At 37.8% G+C, this 14,844-nt stretch overlaps 1 protein-coding gene, 1 long non-coding RNA gene and 2 pseudogenes across 4 annotated transcripts in view; 3 read left to right on the top strand and 1 right to left on the bottom strand.

The window, feature by feature from the left end:
• The window catches only part of LOC111323805 (uncharacterized), a 7,439-nt gene extending 370 nt beyond the window's left edge, over positions 1–7,069 (top strand). Inside the window, exons 2-4 of one of the 2 annotated variants that reach the window (XR_015992985.1) lie at positions 1,854–3,270; positions 6,360–6,494; positions 6,631–7,069. This is a non-coding gene — a long non-coding RNA (uncharacterized LOC111323805). The remainder of the gene's footprint in view (positions 1–1,853; positions 3,271–6,359; positions 6,495–6,630) is intronic. The other variant, XR_015992984.1, reaches the window with a different exon arrangement.
• LOC148741280 (uncharacterized) lies at positions 3,277–6,353 on the top strand (annotated as a pseudogene).
• A 323-nt stretch (positions 7,070–7,392) lies between the features above and the next one.
• On the top strand, positions 7,393–14,753 carry LOC111323780 (alpha-(1,3)-fucosyltransferase fut-3). 2 transcript variants are annotated; one of them, XM_022927207.2, is made up of 2 exons: positions 7,393–7,692; positions 12,275–14,753. In XM_022927207.2, exon 2 carries the CDS (start codon positions 12,511–12,513, stop codon positions 13,762–13,764), a length of 1,254 nt encoding a protein of 417 aa, XP_022782942.2. In that variant the 5' UTR covers positions 7,393–7,692; positions 12,275–12,510; the 3' UTR covers positions 13,765–14,753. The 2 variants fall into 2 exon arrangements, with proteins under 2 accessions (XP_022782942.2, XP_022782943.2); XM_022927208.2 differs by having other exon boundaries at positions 12,250–14,753.
• Positions 11,518–12,050, bottom strand: LOC111323782 (uncharacterized; annotated as a pseudogene).
• Positions 14,754–14,844: the final 91 nt, after the last annotated feature.

Genomic DNA, 14,844 nt, shown 5'->3' with positions numbered 1-14,844 from the left:
AAGAACGTCTGCGTAGGAGGCTATAAGAAGCCTGATACTAGTAATAACTTTGTAGTAGAAAGGAAAGGTAAGGATATCCCCGCTCTCGTGAGCAAGATACAGGATAAGATCTCATGAGTGAAAGAGCAAGCTACTCTCAAATTATGCCGGAGTTGAAGAATTTTAAGTAATTTGCGTGGAGAATAGGAAATTTGGTAAAAAAAACCCCTACAATGATTAAATAATTGCGCATTAGAAAGTTTAGATAGACCTATTCCAGCCACGCTGTTTTCTTTTGTTTGTCCCCTCGGAGAAACACTTCGTACGAAAAAAAAGCAGTTAACTCTTGAATTCTTACGAGTGACGAACATCTAATTTCTCCTTACAATATCACCCCTGAATCTCACTTTAAGGTCACGTGAATAAAGGAAATGATCATCAACTAAAGAAGCTTTCGATTGTTAAACAAGTTCTCCTTGTCAGCACCTTAGGAAATGTATAGAGAGCAGTAGAGAGAAAACGCATATTGATGTTAGCTGGCAAAAGGCTAACCTTCATTATACCGATAGAATCACTTTAGGCCATTTCCGAGTTCTCGTAGATTAGTGATCTGCTGGTGCGGAATCTGTAGAAACAAGAACTACAGAAAACATATAGCCACCAGCCGAAAGGATTAATCGGTCAGTTCACAACTAGTACGGATTACATACGTGATCTAGCAAATAATAACAGCTAGGGAAAGTGCGAAAGTAAATTCTTCGTAGTGTACAGTTGGCAAAATGCTCGCGTGAACGTTTGTGATGTTTTTAAAATTTGAATGCGTGACACGATTTACCTTAATTGAAAGCGTCACGCATCCCTCCTCAGCTGGGAAACATAGCAGTAATCTCATGCCATTGCCATTGTTTTAACGACAAAAGTCTTGGAAGATTGAATGAACTCGGAAAAAAGTTTAGTTTAGGGTTCAAATGGTGATAAAAGTAAATATTATATGTTAAGTATATAAGAACGATCCTTCGCAGTAAAGCACTATTTGAGCAATAGTGGAAATCAGACCTGAAAAAATTTCAGGCCTGTACGGGATTCGAACCACTGACCTCTGCGATACTAGTGCAGCGCTCTACCAATTGAGCTAACAAGCCAACTGGGAGCAGGCCATCAAATTAATTCGATATAAACCCGTAGATGATAAATCGAACAACAACAAACATATGAAACATATGAGTGAACTGCGGTTATGAGACGTATATAAGAACGATCCTTCGCAGTAAAGCACTATTTGAGCAATAGTGGAAATCAGACCTGAAAAAAAATTTCAGGCCTGTACGGGACTCGAACCACTGACCTCTGCGATACTAGTGCAGCGCTCTACCAATTGAGCTAACAAGCCAACTGGGAGCAGGCCATCAAATTAATTCTATATAAACCCGTTGATGATAAATCGAACAACAACAAACATATGAAACATATGAGTGAACTGCGGTTATGAGACGTATATAAGAACGATCCTTCGCAGTAAAGCACTATTTGAGCAATAGTGGAAATCAGACCTGAAAAAAATTTCAGGCCTGTACGGGATTCGAACCACTGACCTCTGCGATACTAGTGCAGCGCTCTACCAATTGAGCTAACAAGCCAACTGGGAGCAGGCCATCAAATTATATGTTTCAAACTCATATGTTTCATATGTTTGTTGTTGTTCGATTATATGTTAAGTTGCTTATCATAGTAACGAACTGATCGGTTCATTCTTCCGGCCGGTGGAGTTTCGTAAATTTCAGATTTTCATTTTGCAAATTACAGATTTCCATTTTGCTAATAACAGATTTTAAATTTAATTCGCAAATAACAGATTTCCAATTCGTTTCGTTTAGACAGTTCTGCAAATTACAGTAACCCTTACCTACGAATCAGCAAGAAAAAACAACCGTTAAATGATGACATAGAAGAAACTGAGGTCAGACTTGGCTAGGCTGCATGCAAATGCCCAACGAAAACTCTGGCATGCGCAGGACTTGAAGGAGGGTGTAAACATGGTGTGGAGTTCACTTGATTTCTACCCACATTGCTCCATTTGTATGCCATAACATGGCAGACACTGCTCGGAGGTGATTGAAAAACATCTCTCCCATTCAAAATTTCATCCACAATCGCCAGAAATTTTAAAACGGTCGCAGATGGGGTTGATATTGATAGTCTGGTGGTGCCAAACGATGTACTGACTAAAGAAGAAGTAGATTTCTACAACAAGAATGGCTACCTGGTTGTTCGAAATCTTTTACCTCAAGAGCAACTTAACAAGTATCTCCATCGTTTTAACCAAATTTGTAACGGTGAAGTGCACGTGCTTAGTATGATTTTGATGAAACATGTTACATTCGTCAAATCGAACCGCCAATCTGGCGAGAGAACCATCAATAAAACTCAGAATTTTTAAGAAATGCTGATTTGTCATTTAAAACTCAATATGCGAGAACAAACATGCTAAAATATTCCTATTTCCATAGAACAGTTAAAGCCTGGAATTGTTTACCTGTACATGTCAGAAAGTCTGAGTCACTTTCTGACTTTAAGAGTTTTTGTAAGGCTTATTTATACCAGTTAGACACTGAATTAACCTAACTTCTTCTTCTTCTTATTATTATTGTTATTATTAACATTATTATTATTATTATTGTTATTATTATTATTATTATTATTATTATATTCTTACAAATATATATAGGTATGTGTAGTGTTTTTCTTGTTTGGGTGGCCTTTTGTAAGGGAACCCTTTCCTGTTTCTTGGCCTTCCCCTCAGCTTTGTATATATGTTAAGTTTGTTGAGAAAATGATTAAAGTAAAGTAAAGTAAAGTAGGACGAGGTCCTTTTCAGCTACTGCGAGCTACCGCAGATTTTGAGGTACGTGGCATGTTTTATTGGACCTGACATTAAATCAGTGCACAATTAATTATGCTAATAAACAAACCAGCAGACCCTGGAACAATGTCGTCACGCCATCCCTCCATCAAGATCTGCATTACTTTCACTTCCGTCCAGCCAATCAAATGGTATGTTCCTGGACAGCAATGGAATAGGTCCACAGGCGCAATGGCTGCTTAGTAGCGCAACCGGGTACTCAGTACAGCCCACTTCTGCAGCACTGTTACCCTGAGTGGGAGGTAAGAGAAACTCATGTTTATTGCATTCTAAGAAGTAATTTATTGTTTTCTAGGTTAAAACCACCTCCTAAGCAAAGCACGTTGTAGGGCATCACTATCTTACAGTACCAGATTGTATACTGCAGCAATGTAAGTTTATCTTGCAATCTCTCTTCCATTGTCCCCATGACCTGTACAAAATTAAATCTTTACTATGTAATCAAGTTCAAAGTTGACAATCGGGATCTATTCAGAACAACTCTATGAACCTTGTAATGGGCCTTGCTCACCTTGGAGTCTCTGTAGCTCGGTGGTAGAGCATCAGAGCATGAAATCTGAAGGTCTGAGTTTCCATTCCTCATGGAGACTTAGAATTTTTCCTTTGTTCCATACTCATGACAAGATGAAAAACATCCTCTCTAACACAGAAAATGAGTCCCTTTTGCATTCACATGGACCCATGTTTTCATATAAGAATGTGGTAGCGATCTCTGATCTCAGGCATACAGAAAAAAAAAACTGTGGTGGCTGAAGATGGACAAACAGGTGGAGGATGCCATACGTTCATGCCATCCCTGCCAGCCTGTAGGAACAATACCAAGAGTGAAAACAGAACCCGTGAGGTCAAGCAGTCTGCCTGATGGGCCCTGGCAAGAGATTCAATTGATCTTCTTGAGATCCCAAATGGTGAACACCTTTTGGTGGTTGTCGAGTACTATTCTTGTTGGCTAAAGGCCATTCCCCTGAAGAAGACGGATGCGCAACATGTGACAAAGAGTATGGAAGCTATTTTCAGAACACATGGATTACCAGAAGCTGTCCGCAGTGACAATAGACCGCCATTCATGTCAAAGGAATTCGAGAGCTTCCTAGAATACCTGGGGATAAGCCACAAGGAGGGCGTACCTTACTGGCCACAGAGCAACGGAAAAGGGGAATACAACAATGAAACAATTCTAAAGATAGTGCGCATTGCTCGCCTTGAAGGGAAAGATTGGAGAAAAGCACTTGAGAACTTTCTCTTCCAGTATAGAGTTACCCACATACTGTTACTGGAGTGTCACCCGCAGAACTACTGATGGGGAGGAAGCTGCACGACAAGCTTCCCCAAGATCAATTCTCCAAAGACCGTACAACGGAAGCATTTTGGCAACAGCTGCTGATTGAGAAAGACAGTCATGCAAAACTCCGCCAAAAGGAATATGCAGACAAAACGTGAGGAGCTAAACACAGCAATATTGAGGAGGGCAACAAAGTGCTATTAAAGCAGACATGTGAAAACAAGCTCTCACCTAACTATGAGCCAGAACCTTACACTGTCACTCACAAAGATGGAAATGATGTCATCTTACAAGACACGAATGGGAACAATAAGATGCGCAACAGTGCTCACATGAAAAAGTTTGTTGATCCTGAAACTGTTGACAAAGGGGAAATAGATATGCAGCCAGACCTAGCTGAGCAGCCAGTGAAGCCCAAACAGGATCACGCAAATCCCAGTGCTAGTCAACCAGCAACAGATACAGAGGAAGCTCCATCTAGCCCCTTGCCTTCATTTGCTTCACGCCCTGTGCGTTCAGGCATGTGCCTGCCTGGATGCGAGGTTATGTATGCATGTAGTTTAAATTATTTAGAAGAAAATGAGAGACTCTGAACTTTCTTTTGAACACTTAATTAGTCACTTCGAGTTTGTTATCTCCACCTTCATGAGCTTTTTTGGATTTACTTGTTTGCTTTTTGTAATAACTTAGGGGGAGATGTAGTGTTCTGTATGTTCATTGTGACTGTTTTATTTTTATGGGATATGTTGTAGCAAGCGTGTGGTCTCGAGATGTCAAATCATTGAAACATGTTGTTGTTATGAAGCCAGTTGTTTAGTATATTAAAATGAAGACACCACAAAGTTATGTCAACTCTCTGAAAACTTGTAAGTGCTAACACTGGAGAGACTTTGCATAGATATGGCTTGCAGGTAACTATCTAACAGTTTCCGTGAAAAACCTTACAATGTAGTTTATTTCTGCTTGCTGGCTCTTTTTTTAAATTTAGAAGGGTCTGAAACAGGCCACGGCAGAACTCGTTGATGGTTAGGTTACTGGTCAAATGTGAGCAGGAAAGATTGCTTTAAAACCACAAACCCTTCTCCTTTGCATAGTGATATTCTTTTGCCAGTATGTGTCAAATTTCTAAAATTTCTTGTGGTTACAGCCATGCAGGCTTCTTTTCTATTTTCACTGAAAGACTCTTCTTTAATCATTTCCCCTTTACGGTCTAGTTTTAAACACAGACAATTAGCAAAGATCACCACCTACAACTGAAATCAGATGTTCATGCGATTGAAAAAAGATATGATCCCATCACACCTTAGTGCAAGGAAAGCTTCATAATGTTCCATTTTAGTGCGTCTTGTCTATGGTACAGAACAGAACCATCTCTTAGAAATACCTACTCACAGAAGTACTTTTTAAGAGAACTTCAAAGGACAATGACACTTAAAAACTCTGTTACTGAACATTTTTATCTTGACTGATTTAATATTTAATTATGTAACATTTAAATGACTTAATACTTTTATATTGATTGATTTAATATCTTATTTCTGTTTCTTGTATATTTATTGAATCTTTTGTTGAGCCGAATTTTATTTTAGATGTTTTAACATCCACACACTACCCGCTTAGACTTAGGCTCTGCCATTTGTGGGTGGTGCGTCATTATTCTAAGTGTCATGTCAAGTGTCAATTCATGTCTGTGTCATGACTTCTCAAATTAATTTAATTAAAGTTAATAAATTTCCTTATCTTTTTCTTTTTGTTTAGTATGTTCTAATTTTAGATTAACTTAGGGAGGGCCATTATGTTAACTACTGAGTTATCAGTAATTGATGTTACCTTGGCTCATTAAATAGAGTTTATTATTATAATTATAATTATTAAATACTGGATCATTGGATAATGCAATTCAAGACTTTTTATTGACTTAGCTGTTATGGTATATGAGCCAATATACCATAATCTAATATCTGTACATTGAAACATCCAGTTTCTTCTTACAAAATAAAGTCGAGAAGATTTGTCTAATATCTTAGGAGCGTTTTTTTTTTAATAAAACAATTATTCCACTTGTTGGATATGAGATGATTATAGCCAACTCATATTCAATGCGCGCTCATGGAATAATTGTTAATTATTATTACTAGAGTGTAGACTTTACTTTTACCACTTTACTTTTGACACCAGGCTAGATCAGGGCACTATGCAAGCGCACACTGCTGTTATATTGATGTCAAGGGAACCAGTCAAGAGAACATTGCAGCTGAAACTTTACATGTTGTACACAAGAAGCTTGGTGCAGATATTGACGTCTCTTTTGAGGTATGAAAGAAAATGCTTTGTCTCATTTGTAGCGTTTATGATGGTACTCTGGGTCAGTTGTCACTACTCTGATTTTGAGCTTTTGTGCAAATTAAAGAAATTTGTTATTAATTTGATTAATTCTTTTTTCGCTCAGGACATTTGGGGGATGAAGAGTCATCTAGTTCAAGGCAGTGAAGGAACCCTGAGACATTCATTGAACTCCATTGGTGTTATTGGGTCACACCACATAGTTTGCATACTGTAAGACCCTTGGGCTATTGCTGTGCACCACTTGTATACAATGCACTGTTAAAGGCATTTTAAAATGAATATTGATCAGGACAAATAAATCTAATTGTTATGTTGAGTGAAACCTTGAATTGCATGTGCATTAGTTCTGAATCCATTCTGCATGTAGTGAACATTAGACCACTGCTTAGAAAAAGGGGAAGATATGAAAAGTGTAAGATACGATTATTTTGCAAGATATGATTATTATGCGTGTGTGGTGCTTAAGTCCCTACAAACAGAGAAATAACATATGAATTAATGTGGACATGAGATGGTTGAAAAATTAAATTTTAATTACATTGTTCACATTACATATGTATTACATCAAAGTGGTACTTTGTTAATTATAGAACCTTCGTTATGCACCTGCTGTTCATGATCTATGTTGATGTCAGTGATCATATACTGTATCATGTATTTAATTTAAATACAACTTTTTATCATTTAAGAAAAATAATTGGTGTGAAATAAGGTAGGCTTATTCTTATCAGTGAATTTCAGCCATTGTATATTGAAGGAGTGGAAATGTTGGTCCGGGGAACCAGACAGAATCATTGTAGTGTCTTTTCTCAAGCTTACTTTTGATGGAAATGGCGTTAAATAATATTGTCTGAAAAAATGTTGACGCACAGCAGTCCAGCTCAAAGATAAGGGGACATCGCAGACTTGTATCATACGCTTGTACGACATGTATGCCTCTTTAAACAGATAAGTTTAAAAACACATTACACATTTAGACAAAGTGAGTGTGCCTGTGCAGGGCACATCACGCCACATTTCCTCTTTCTCAAGAACGATAGAAGGACTCGGTCGGAGCGCAACCTGGCCTTCTTAACAACGACAGCTGCGCATTTCCATGATGCATAAATCAATACGCTAATCAGCCTCATTGTGTACCGTCAAGAAACTTGAATTCAAGTACAAGGTAGGTATATAGCAAGACTAACCACCATAGAGACGGATATCTGTGATAATTATTAGATGTGTGCGCAAACGGCATCTTTCTTGACAGAACAAGAAAGATCGCTACATTTCTGATCGATGTCCCAAATACCTGAACCAAATACCGAGACGGTCGCTCATCGCAGAAAACAAAAAAATTTTCCAACCTTTTCGCACAGTAAAGGAAATATCTGTTAAAGTCTTACTTAAAGTATAGGCAAAGGGTTGCATTGAAGACCATTTAATGAGTTTTAAGACTAAGGAAAGTACTTAGACTGCGGGACTTTTCAAAAGTGTTCAGCCGTTGTTATTCCTGCGTCGTTGCTTTCGGTTTCTTCCAACATAATGTCCACTACAGCTTGTGGTGTATTTTGGAAGACGCTAAGGAGAAATTATAATACAATGTCCTATATATTAAGAAGAAAATGCAAAGAATGCGCCTTTATCTGCTGTCGATGAACGAGCCTTTTTGTTTTATCCCGGAATGTAGGCAATCTTAGAGTTTATTATGTAAATTCTGTTTGGAAACAATTTCCGCTTCAGTTCTTTCATACGTTCTAGATTGTTCCCAGTCTGAATGGGTAAAAAACAGCAGTAGTGGTAACGTTAAATTAACTTCATCTTTCGTTTACAACTGCCACAATCCTTCCTCAAATTTGGTAATTTTGGCAAACGGGCTGTAGTGTATTGATTTCCATAACAACCGCATCACATCATATGCTGTACAATAGTTACATTCTGTAACAACTGCCTGCTTTAAAACTACTATTCCTGAGTATCTGTAAAATTGTACTTTATAAGTAGAATAACTACCTGCAATAAAGGGGAGAATTACACAGGTGAAAGGGACGAGAGCACTTATCGTTGGAACCCATAAATGACAACTCTACACCGCCAATTTTTTCATCAAGAATGCGAACACTTAAAAGAGATCTTCACACGTTTGCATTACCCAGAGCCCCTCAAAACACCATCAGGTCCCGGTTGTTCGAAAGCCGATTAAATTATCCCTCGATTAGAGGTTAATCGACGATTAAATTCTTATCCCAAGGATAGCTAATCTAGGTTTAAAATAACGTTCCTGAAAGCAGATTTATCCCTCGATTAACTATCCCACGATTAAGCTGAGATTAAACCAGTCAAACCGGTTATTAGGAGCCACGCGACTACGCGCGAACAAAAAAAAAATTGGAGGGAAAAAATGGCGGAAAGTGAGAGTGCACATGGAAATGGAAACCAAACGAAAGATAGAAAAAGAAAACAGAATTTTTCAGTGTATGAGATTGAAGTCATTACCGATAATGGTAAAAAAAATCTGGACTTAATCCAGTCCAAATTAACGAATGCTTTCGAACAACCGGGGCCAGGTCTTTTGTTGAAATGAAGGTGATGGAGGGCACGCGTCCCCCGCAACAAGCAGGTGAAATTCCCATGAGTATACACCTGCCCTTCCAGGATAAGATATCAGCAAATAACCTACGCGAACAACTTAGTGATCTTAGCCGGAAGATAAATACCGAAGTACGTCCTGTCTTTACAAGCAGCAAGATCAAAGATGAGCTCAAAGCTAAGGAACTTAAACCTCCAATTGTCAACCAGCAAAACGTTGTATATCTCTTTCTTTAAGTGTGATCGGTGCGATACTAGGGACCTTACGCAACCACTACGGCGACGGCAACGAGGACGTGAAAAAACAGATATCTAATTGGCAGAACAATAGCTCAGCACGTGCGTTTTGGAACTTTGTACATTTCTTAGCCGTCCTATGCAAAACAACAACGTGAAATCGCCAAAATTTGCGTCGTCTGCGAACCGAAAACGAGACGGCAAATTATTTTAATTTCCATTTGGAACTCAACGCTACTTTTATACGTTATGCTGAAGTTTTTGAGCTGTGGCGCCGTATAAGACAGTAAGCTCCAGCAACCATTTTTGAAATTTTAACTATGAGTAGAAATTCATTTTTTAATCGAAGTCTTCCTTGGCGTTTCCGTCCTGATTGCGTAATTAAGGTCCCTAATGATTATGTCGGCTTTACAAGCCCACACCTACATCAACGTGTGGAGGAGCATAAACGATCGGTAATCGGCAACCTTGTAAGATAACATGGAATCGAACCATGTGAAATCGCAAAGAACTTTAGGGTCCTGAGGAAATGCTCAAACATGTTCGATTGTTTGATTTTCGAAATGTTTTTTATTCGGGACCTTAAGCCAAAACTGAACAAACAGAGCGAATCTATCCGCGCGAAGCTGTTTTCTTAACACTTCATATTAATTTTTATCTTTCAGTTTCACCGCTTATTTACACTTCATTTTTGCACTTTGTTATTAGTTATTCGCTCTATTGTTTATATGTAAATACTTAGCTTTTACCTTCATTCCATTTTTTCGGAAACCGTATACATGCGGAAATTTACTCATGAACTTTAACTTGAAAATGACCGTGCAGCGGTCGAATTGTCGTTCATATTTTTTATCGCTCGTTTTTTTTACTAAATGTTTTAGTAACAACTTATTACTTTGGATTTGTCTTCTCATAAATTCCTTTAGGATTCCAAGGTTAAGAATTTTCTGTTTTCATGCTATGATTCTTCAAAAGCTAGTCGTTGGTTGTGTTTTAAATCTGCCATAGTATTTTCCATTGCCACACTTGTCGCTTTATCATCTCAATGTGGATGCACAAGCACAGTTAAACTACACTAAAAACCCGCGTGTAAGAACCTAGTTTTTTTCACGTCCGGCAAAATAGGTTCTTATGTTTTGGGGTATTTACTGACAACTTAGAAAAAACAGGTTCTTAATAGGTTCTTAAAATCTTTAATGCCAGACTTCATATTCTATACTATACTGTACAATACACTGTGTGCTGAATAACGTACTTAATTATACAGTTTAGAAGTTTGTACCCAGGAGTACATTTTTTTGAACTTACTTTAATACATGACTGGGAGCCACAAATACAGCGGGGAAACTGTAATGTGACATGTTTTATGGAAGTATCAAATGTGTACGTAGAAAACATTTATTTTATAGTTACGGACGTATTTTGCTACAGCAGTGTTTCATTATCCAGAATAACTCTTCTTATAAGAACCATGCAGGTTTTGCTGGGTAAACAGGTTCTTATATATATTTTTGAGTATTGAATTCCAAAATTTCTGCCAAAAAGGTTCTCACACGCGGGTTTTTACTGTATTCCATTGGAGGCTTATTACATTTAGGGCCAAATGATCTAAAACTCATTAATAATTCATAAGTTTGATTGCCAATAAAAAATGGCTGAATTCGTCAAGTGCATGAGTTTTGATACCCAGTGAAAACTCAGATGAAAACCAAACGTGTTTTGGATCACATATCAAAACCACGCTTGGTTTTCATCTGTCTTCTCATTGGACATCTAGATTTGTGAATCTAAACAAAACAAATTGAACACAAAAGCGATACTCCAGTGTAATTAATCATTATAATTAATCAGCTACATTTTCAGCTATGTTTTTTCGTTGACAAAAATTTTTACATCACAATTCGTGAACGAAGAAGCGTTAAAAAGTGAAAAACCTTCTGAGCTTTTTTTCTTCGTATCCGTTACCCTTTAATTTCTCTTCCTTATTTTCTGTCTTCGTTTCTGCTCCTAATAAAGCTCACACCTTACCGCGTGCTCTCCTCATCTCGGCATCGAGACAACGACGGAAAATGGCGAATCTGCAATAAAATATAGGAAGATTATAAAAAGATAGATCTATATTCTAATTGTAGAATTCAATGAAAATGATATCTTGCAATGAACATAAATTTGATATCCTCTCTTACCTTTTATCCGAAGGATCGAAAGGATTTAAAGCTTTGCTTCCCAGTTTCTTCTAAATGCCTTCGGATGCCACAGATAATTGCATAAAGGGTTCTTGCTGGATACACCTTCCCTTCACTATTCGCAACCTCCTGGACAAATTCACTAAGCCAGTAGTTTAAAGCGTTGGCATCCATATCTACCAAATCTGTACTCAACGACTGAACTTTGTACAAATCTCCATAATATTTAAAAGCGCCACCAGAATTAAGTACATAACTTTTCTGTTTATCTGCCATTCGTGAAAAAATTTTAACCGCCCATTTTGTTTTGTAGGCAGTCGACTTAGGAATGCGTCCTTGCAGCAACTTTGATTCTTCTTCCCCAGTTTTTAGAGAACGAAAACGGCTTACAGTATTCGCTGCAAAAGACTCTGCCATCTTCACTACCACATGACTTACAATGGACAACAACAAACTTCCCACATTCTGATTATTTTTTAAAATACATAATCTCATGGGAAATTAGAGCACTGAAACGATGCCCCCTAATTACTAAAGAAGTGTGGATAGTTTAGTTTTAGAGGCCTACGGCCTCGTGCTATTATCTGTTTCTCGGTGTCTGGAAACCCCGGTCAAACACTCGCACTCGTTTTTGATATATTACTTATTATATTTCGGACAAAATGTTGTTACATTTAGGACGGTTATTACATTTAGGACTTCAACAAGACTACTTTCTCTTCTCACAGGAAAGACTATTATATATTTCAACAGGGCGTTTCTGGCAACCAAGGCAACCCACTGTTCGCAATAAAGACAGTTTGGTAGAGAGTATTCAAAGAACCAGGTGAAGAATTAAGATATACGATAAGGAAATCCAGAAGCAAGCGCTTATGGAAACACAGCTCATCGAGGAGCAGGTGACAATCACGAAACTGGTGTCTAAACAACAACGTTAACTTTCCCGGCGTTCCAAGTGATTCTGAAAGAGCTTCTCGATCCTAAGGTTGATGAATCCACTGATGAAAGCTCTTCACAGAAATTTGCATTTTGTTCCCCAGTTTCTTGGCAGATCAAGACTTTCCTTCTGGGCCCGTTCCACTCTACTGGTGGGCGTATTTCTTTCATCAATCTATTTGATCAGAATAATCCACGATAAAATAAGCTATCCGCGATTCGAGCCTTGGTTTTGCACCAACGCGACAGAAGTCACTTCCAATCAAACGTGCTTCAGTAATGACACTAAAATCATCTTGTTTTACACTCCTTGGTTCGGTTGGAAGCCATGGCCCGGGGACGAGACAACGGAAGCGTATCTTTCGGAATGTACTACAAAAAAATGCCAAATAACTTTTGACATCTATGACATAGGTAAAAGTGATCTGGTTATCTTTCATGCTGGTGATATGCCTCGTTATGTTAAATCGGAAGAAATTCGACAGATTCACGAGAACCGTTGCCCTCGGCAAAGAATGGCGTTTTTAAACCACGAATCCATTGTAAATGACCCAGATTTAGAGCGTCTTCTTTCCTTGCCCGAGGGATTCTTTAACTGGACCATAACTTTCAAAAGGGAGTCAGATTTTCTCTACCCTTATGGACATTATGTTCGTTTGCCATCAGCTGAAAGGCCCGAGAAAATTACAAACCATGCAGCTGAGAAAAATAAATTTGTGCTATGGGTTGTTTCAAATTGTGGGAGAACTCGAGATAAGTACGTTAAAAAACTTCTTAAATACATAAAAGTTGATGTTTATGGCCGTTGTTCCGGAATCTTTGGCCAAGACAATCGATGCACGCATTCAAAAAATTGCGATAATATTTTCAGCTCGTATAAATTTTATCTGGCATTTGAAAACAGCGTGTGTACCGATTACATCACCGAGAAATTTTGGCGAACACTTGGTTGGAATTCAGTGCCTATAACACTGACAAGAGATTTCTACACTCCAGATGTAGTCCCTCCAAACTCGTTTATAAGTGTGGAGGACTTTCCAACTGTTAAGGCTTTGGCAGAATACTTGTTATACCTGGACAAAAACGACACAGCCTATAATGAATACTTCACATGGAAAAAAGAATTTGCTTACGCAGGGATGTCGCAGATGAGAGATACAGCCTGTGACATATGTGATGCTCTCCACAATGAATGCCTTAAACCCAAATTTTATAAAGATATATTCAAGACTTTTTGGAATAGTGATGTTGATTGCAAAGAGAAAGAGGGTAGACTTTTACAGCTTATAGACAGAGAAGAAGAATGATCAATGTACCGGTATGTCGAATGTACGTTTGATTTTCAAATGTTACTTCCAGTCAAGAGAAGATATTCGGGAACGATTTTTCCATCTTGTCTGAGTATACTACTATTGCAGGCTTCAAGTAATTTAGTAAGTATTGTCAGAAAAAAAACACTAATATCTACTGGTTGAGTTAGTGGTAGTAGGCATCTTTCGTGTCGCTATTTTTAACAAGTATAGTGCAATTATCATCATGAGCTCTAAGGAGGGTAATATGACTAATAAAATTGTAGTAGAAAAGAAAGGTAAGGATATCCACGCTCTCGTGAGCAAGATACAGGATAAGATCTTATGAGTGGAAGAGTGAGATACTCTCAAGTTATGAGTTGAAGAATTTTAGGTAATTTGGCGTGGAGAATAGAAAATTTGGTCCAAAAAATCCAACAATGATCAAATAACTGCGCATTATATAGTTTAGATAGACCTATTCTGGCCACGTTGTTCTTTTCTTTGTTTGTCCCCTCGGAGAAACGCTCCAAGCGAAAAAAAAAAAGAAAAAAAAAAAAAAACCTTTAATCATACGTATTCAGATACTCTAACGCTAGCCGGTAGTGAAACCCTTGATGCACGCCGTAGTGCTGCGTGCGAATCCTTTATATGTCGTATTCATAATGACAACCCCCTTTATACCGCAATGTATGCCGACGTTCGTAAATCTTCAGACCGCTATAATTTAAGAACAAATCGTACTCGGTATCACTCCAGAAAGTCCACCGATCGTTTTAGGAACTTTGTGACAGTGAAGTACCTGCCAATTTAATTATACTCGTTTTTCTATAATAAATATGATTATCATTTTAGTATTGTTATGTAGATGCTGTTTTTACTTGTATGTAGCTTAATGCATTTTGTACAGTTCCCCTTTTTTTATCCCGTAATACTTGTTAATATATTTTATAAACCTGTAATTCAGCATTCTCTGCAAAAGGTTTGAATAAACTGTATTATCATTATTATTTTCATTATCATCCCTAAGAATGACTAACATCTAATTTCTTTTTATAACATCACCTCCGAATTAGCTCTTGATTATTAAACAAATTC

This window comes from Stylophora pistillata, chromosome 1 (genome assembly GCF_964205215.1).
Source record: "Stylophora pistillata chromosome 1, jaStyPist1.2, whole genome shotgun sequence".
NCBI lineage: Eukaryota > Metazoa > Cnidaria > Anthozoa > Scleractinia > Pocilloporidae > Stylophora > Stylophora pistillata.
The sequence above is the reverse complement of the archived record's forward strand: the minus strand, read 5'-3'. Positions and strand labels throughout refer to the sequence as shown.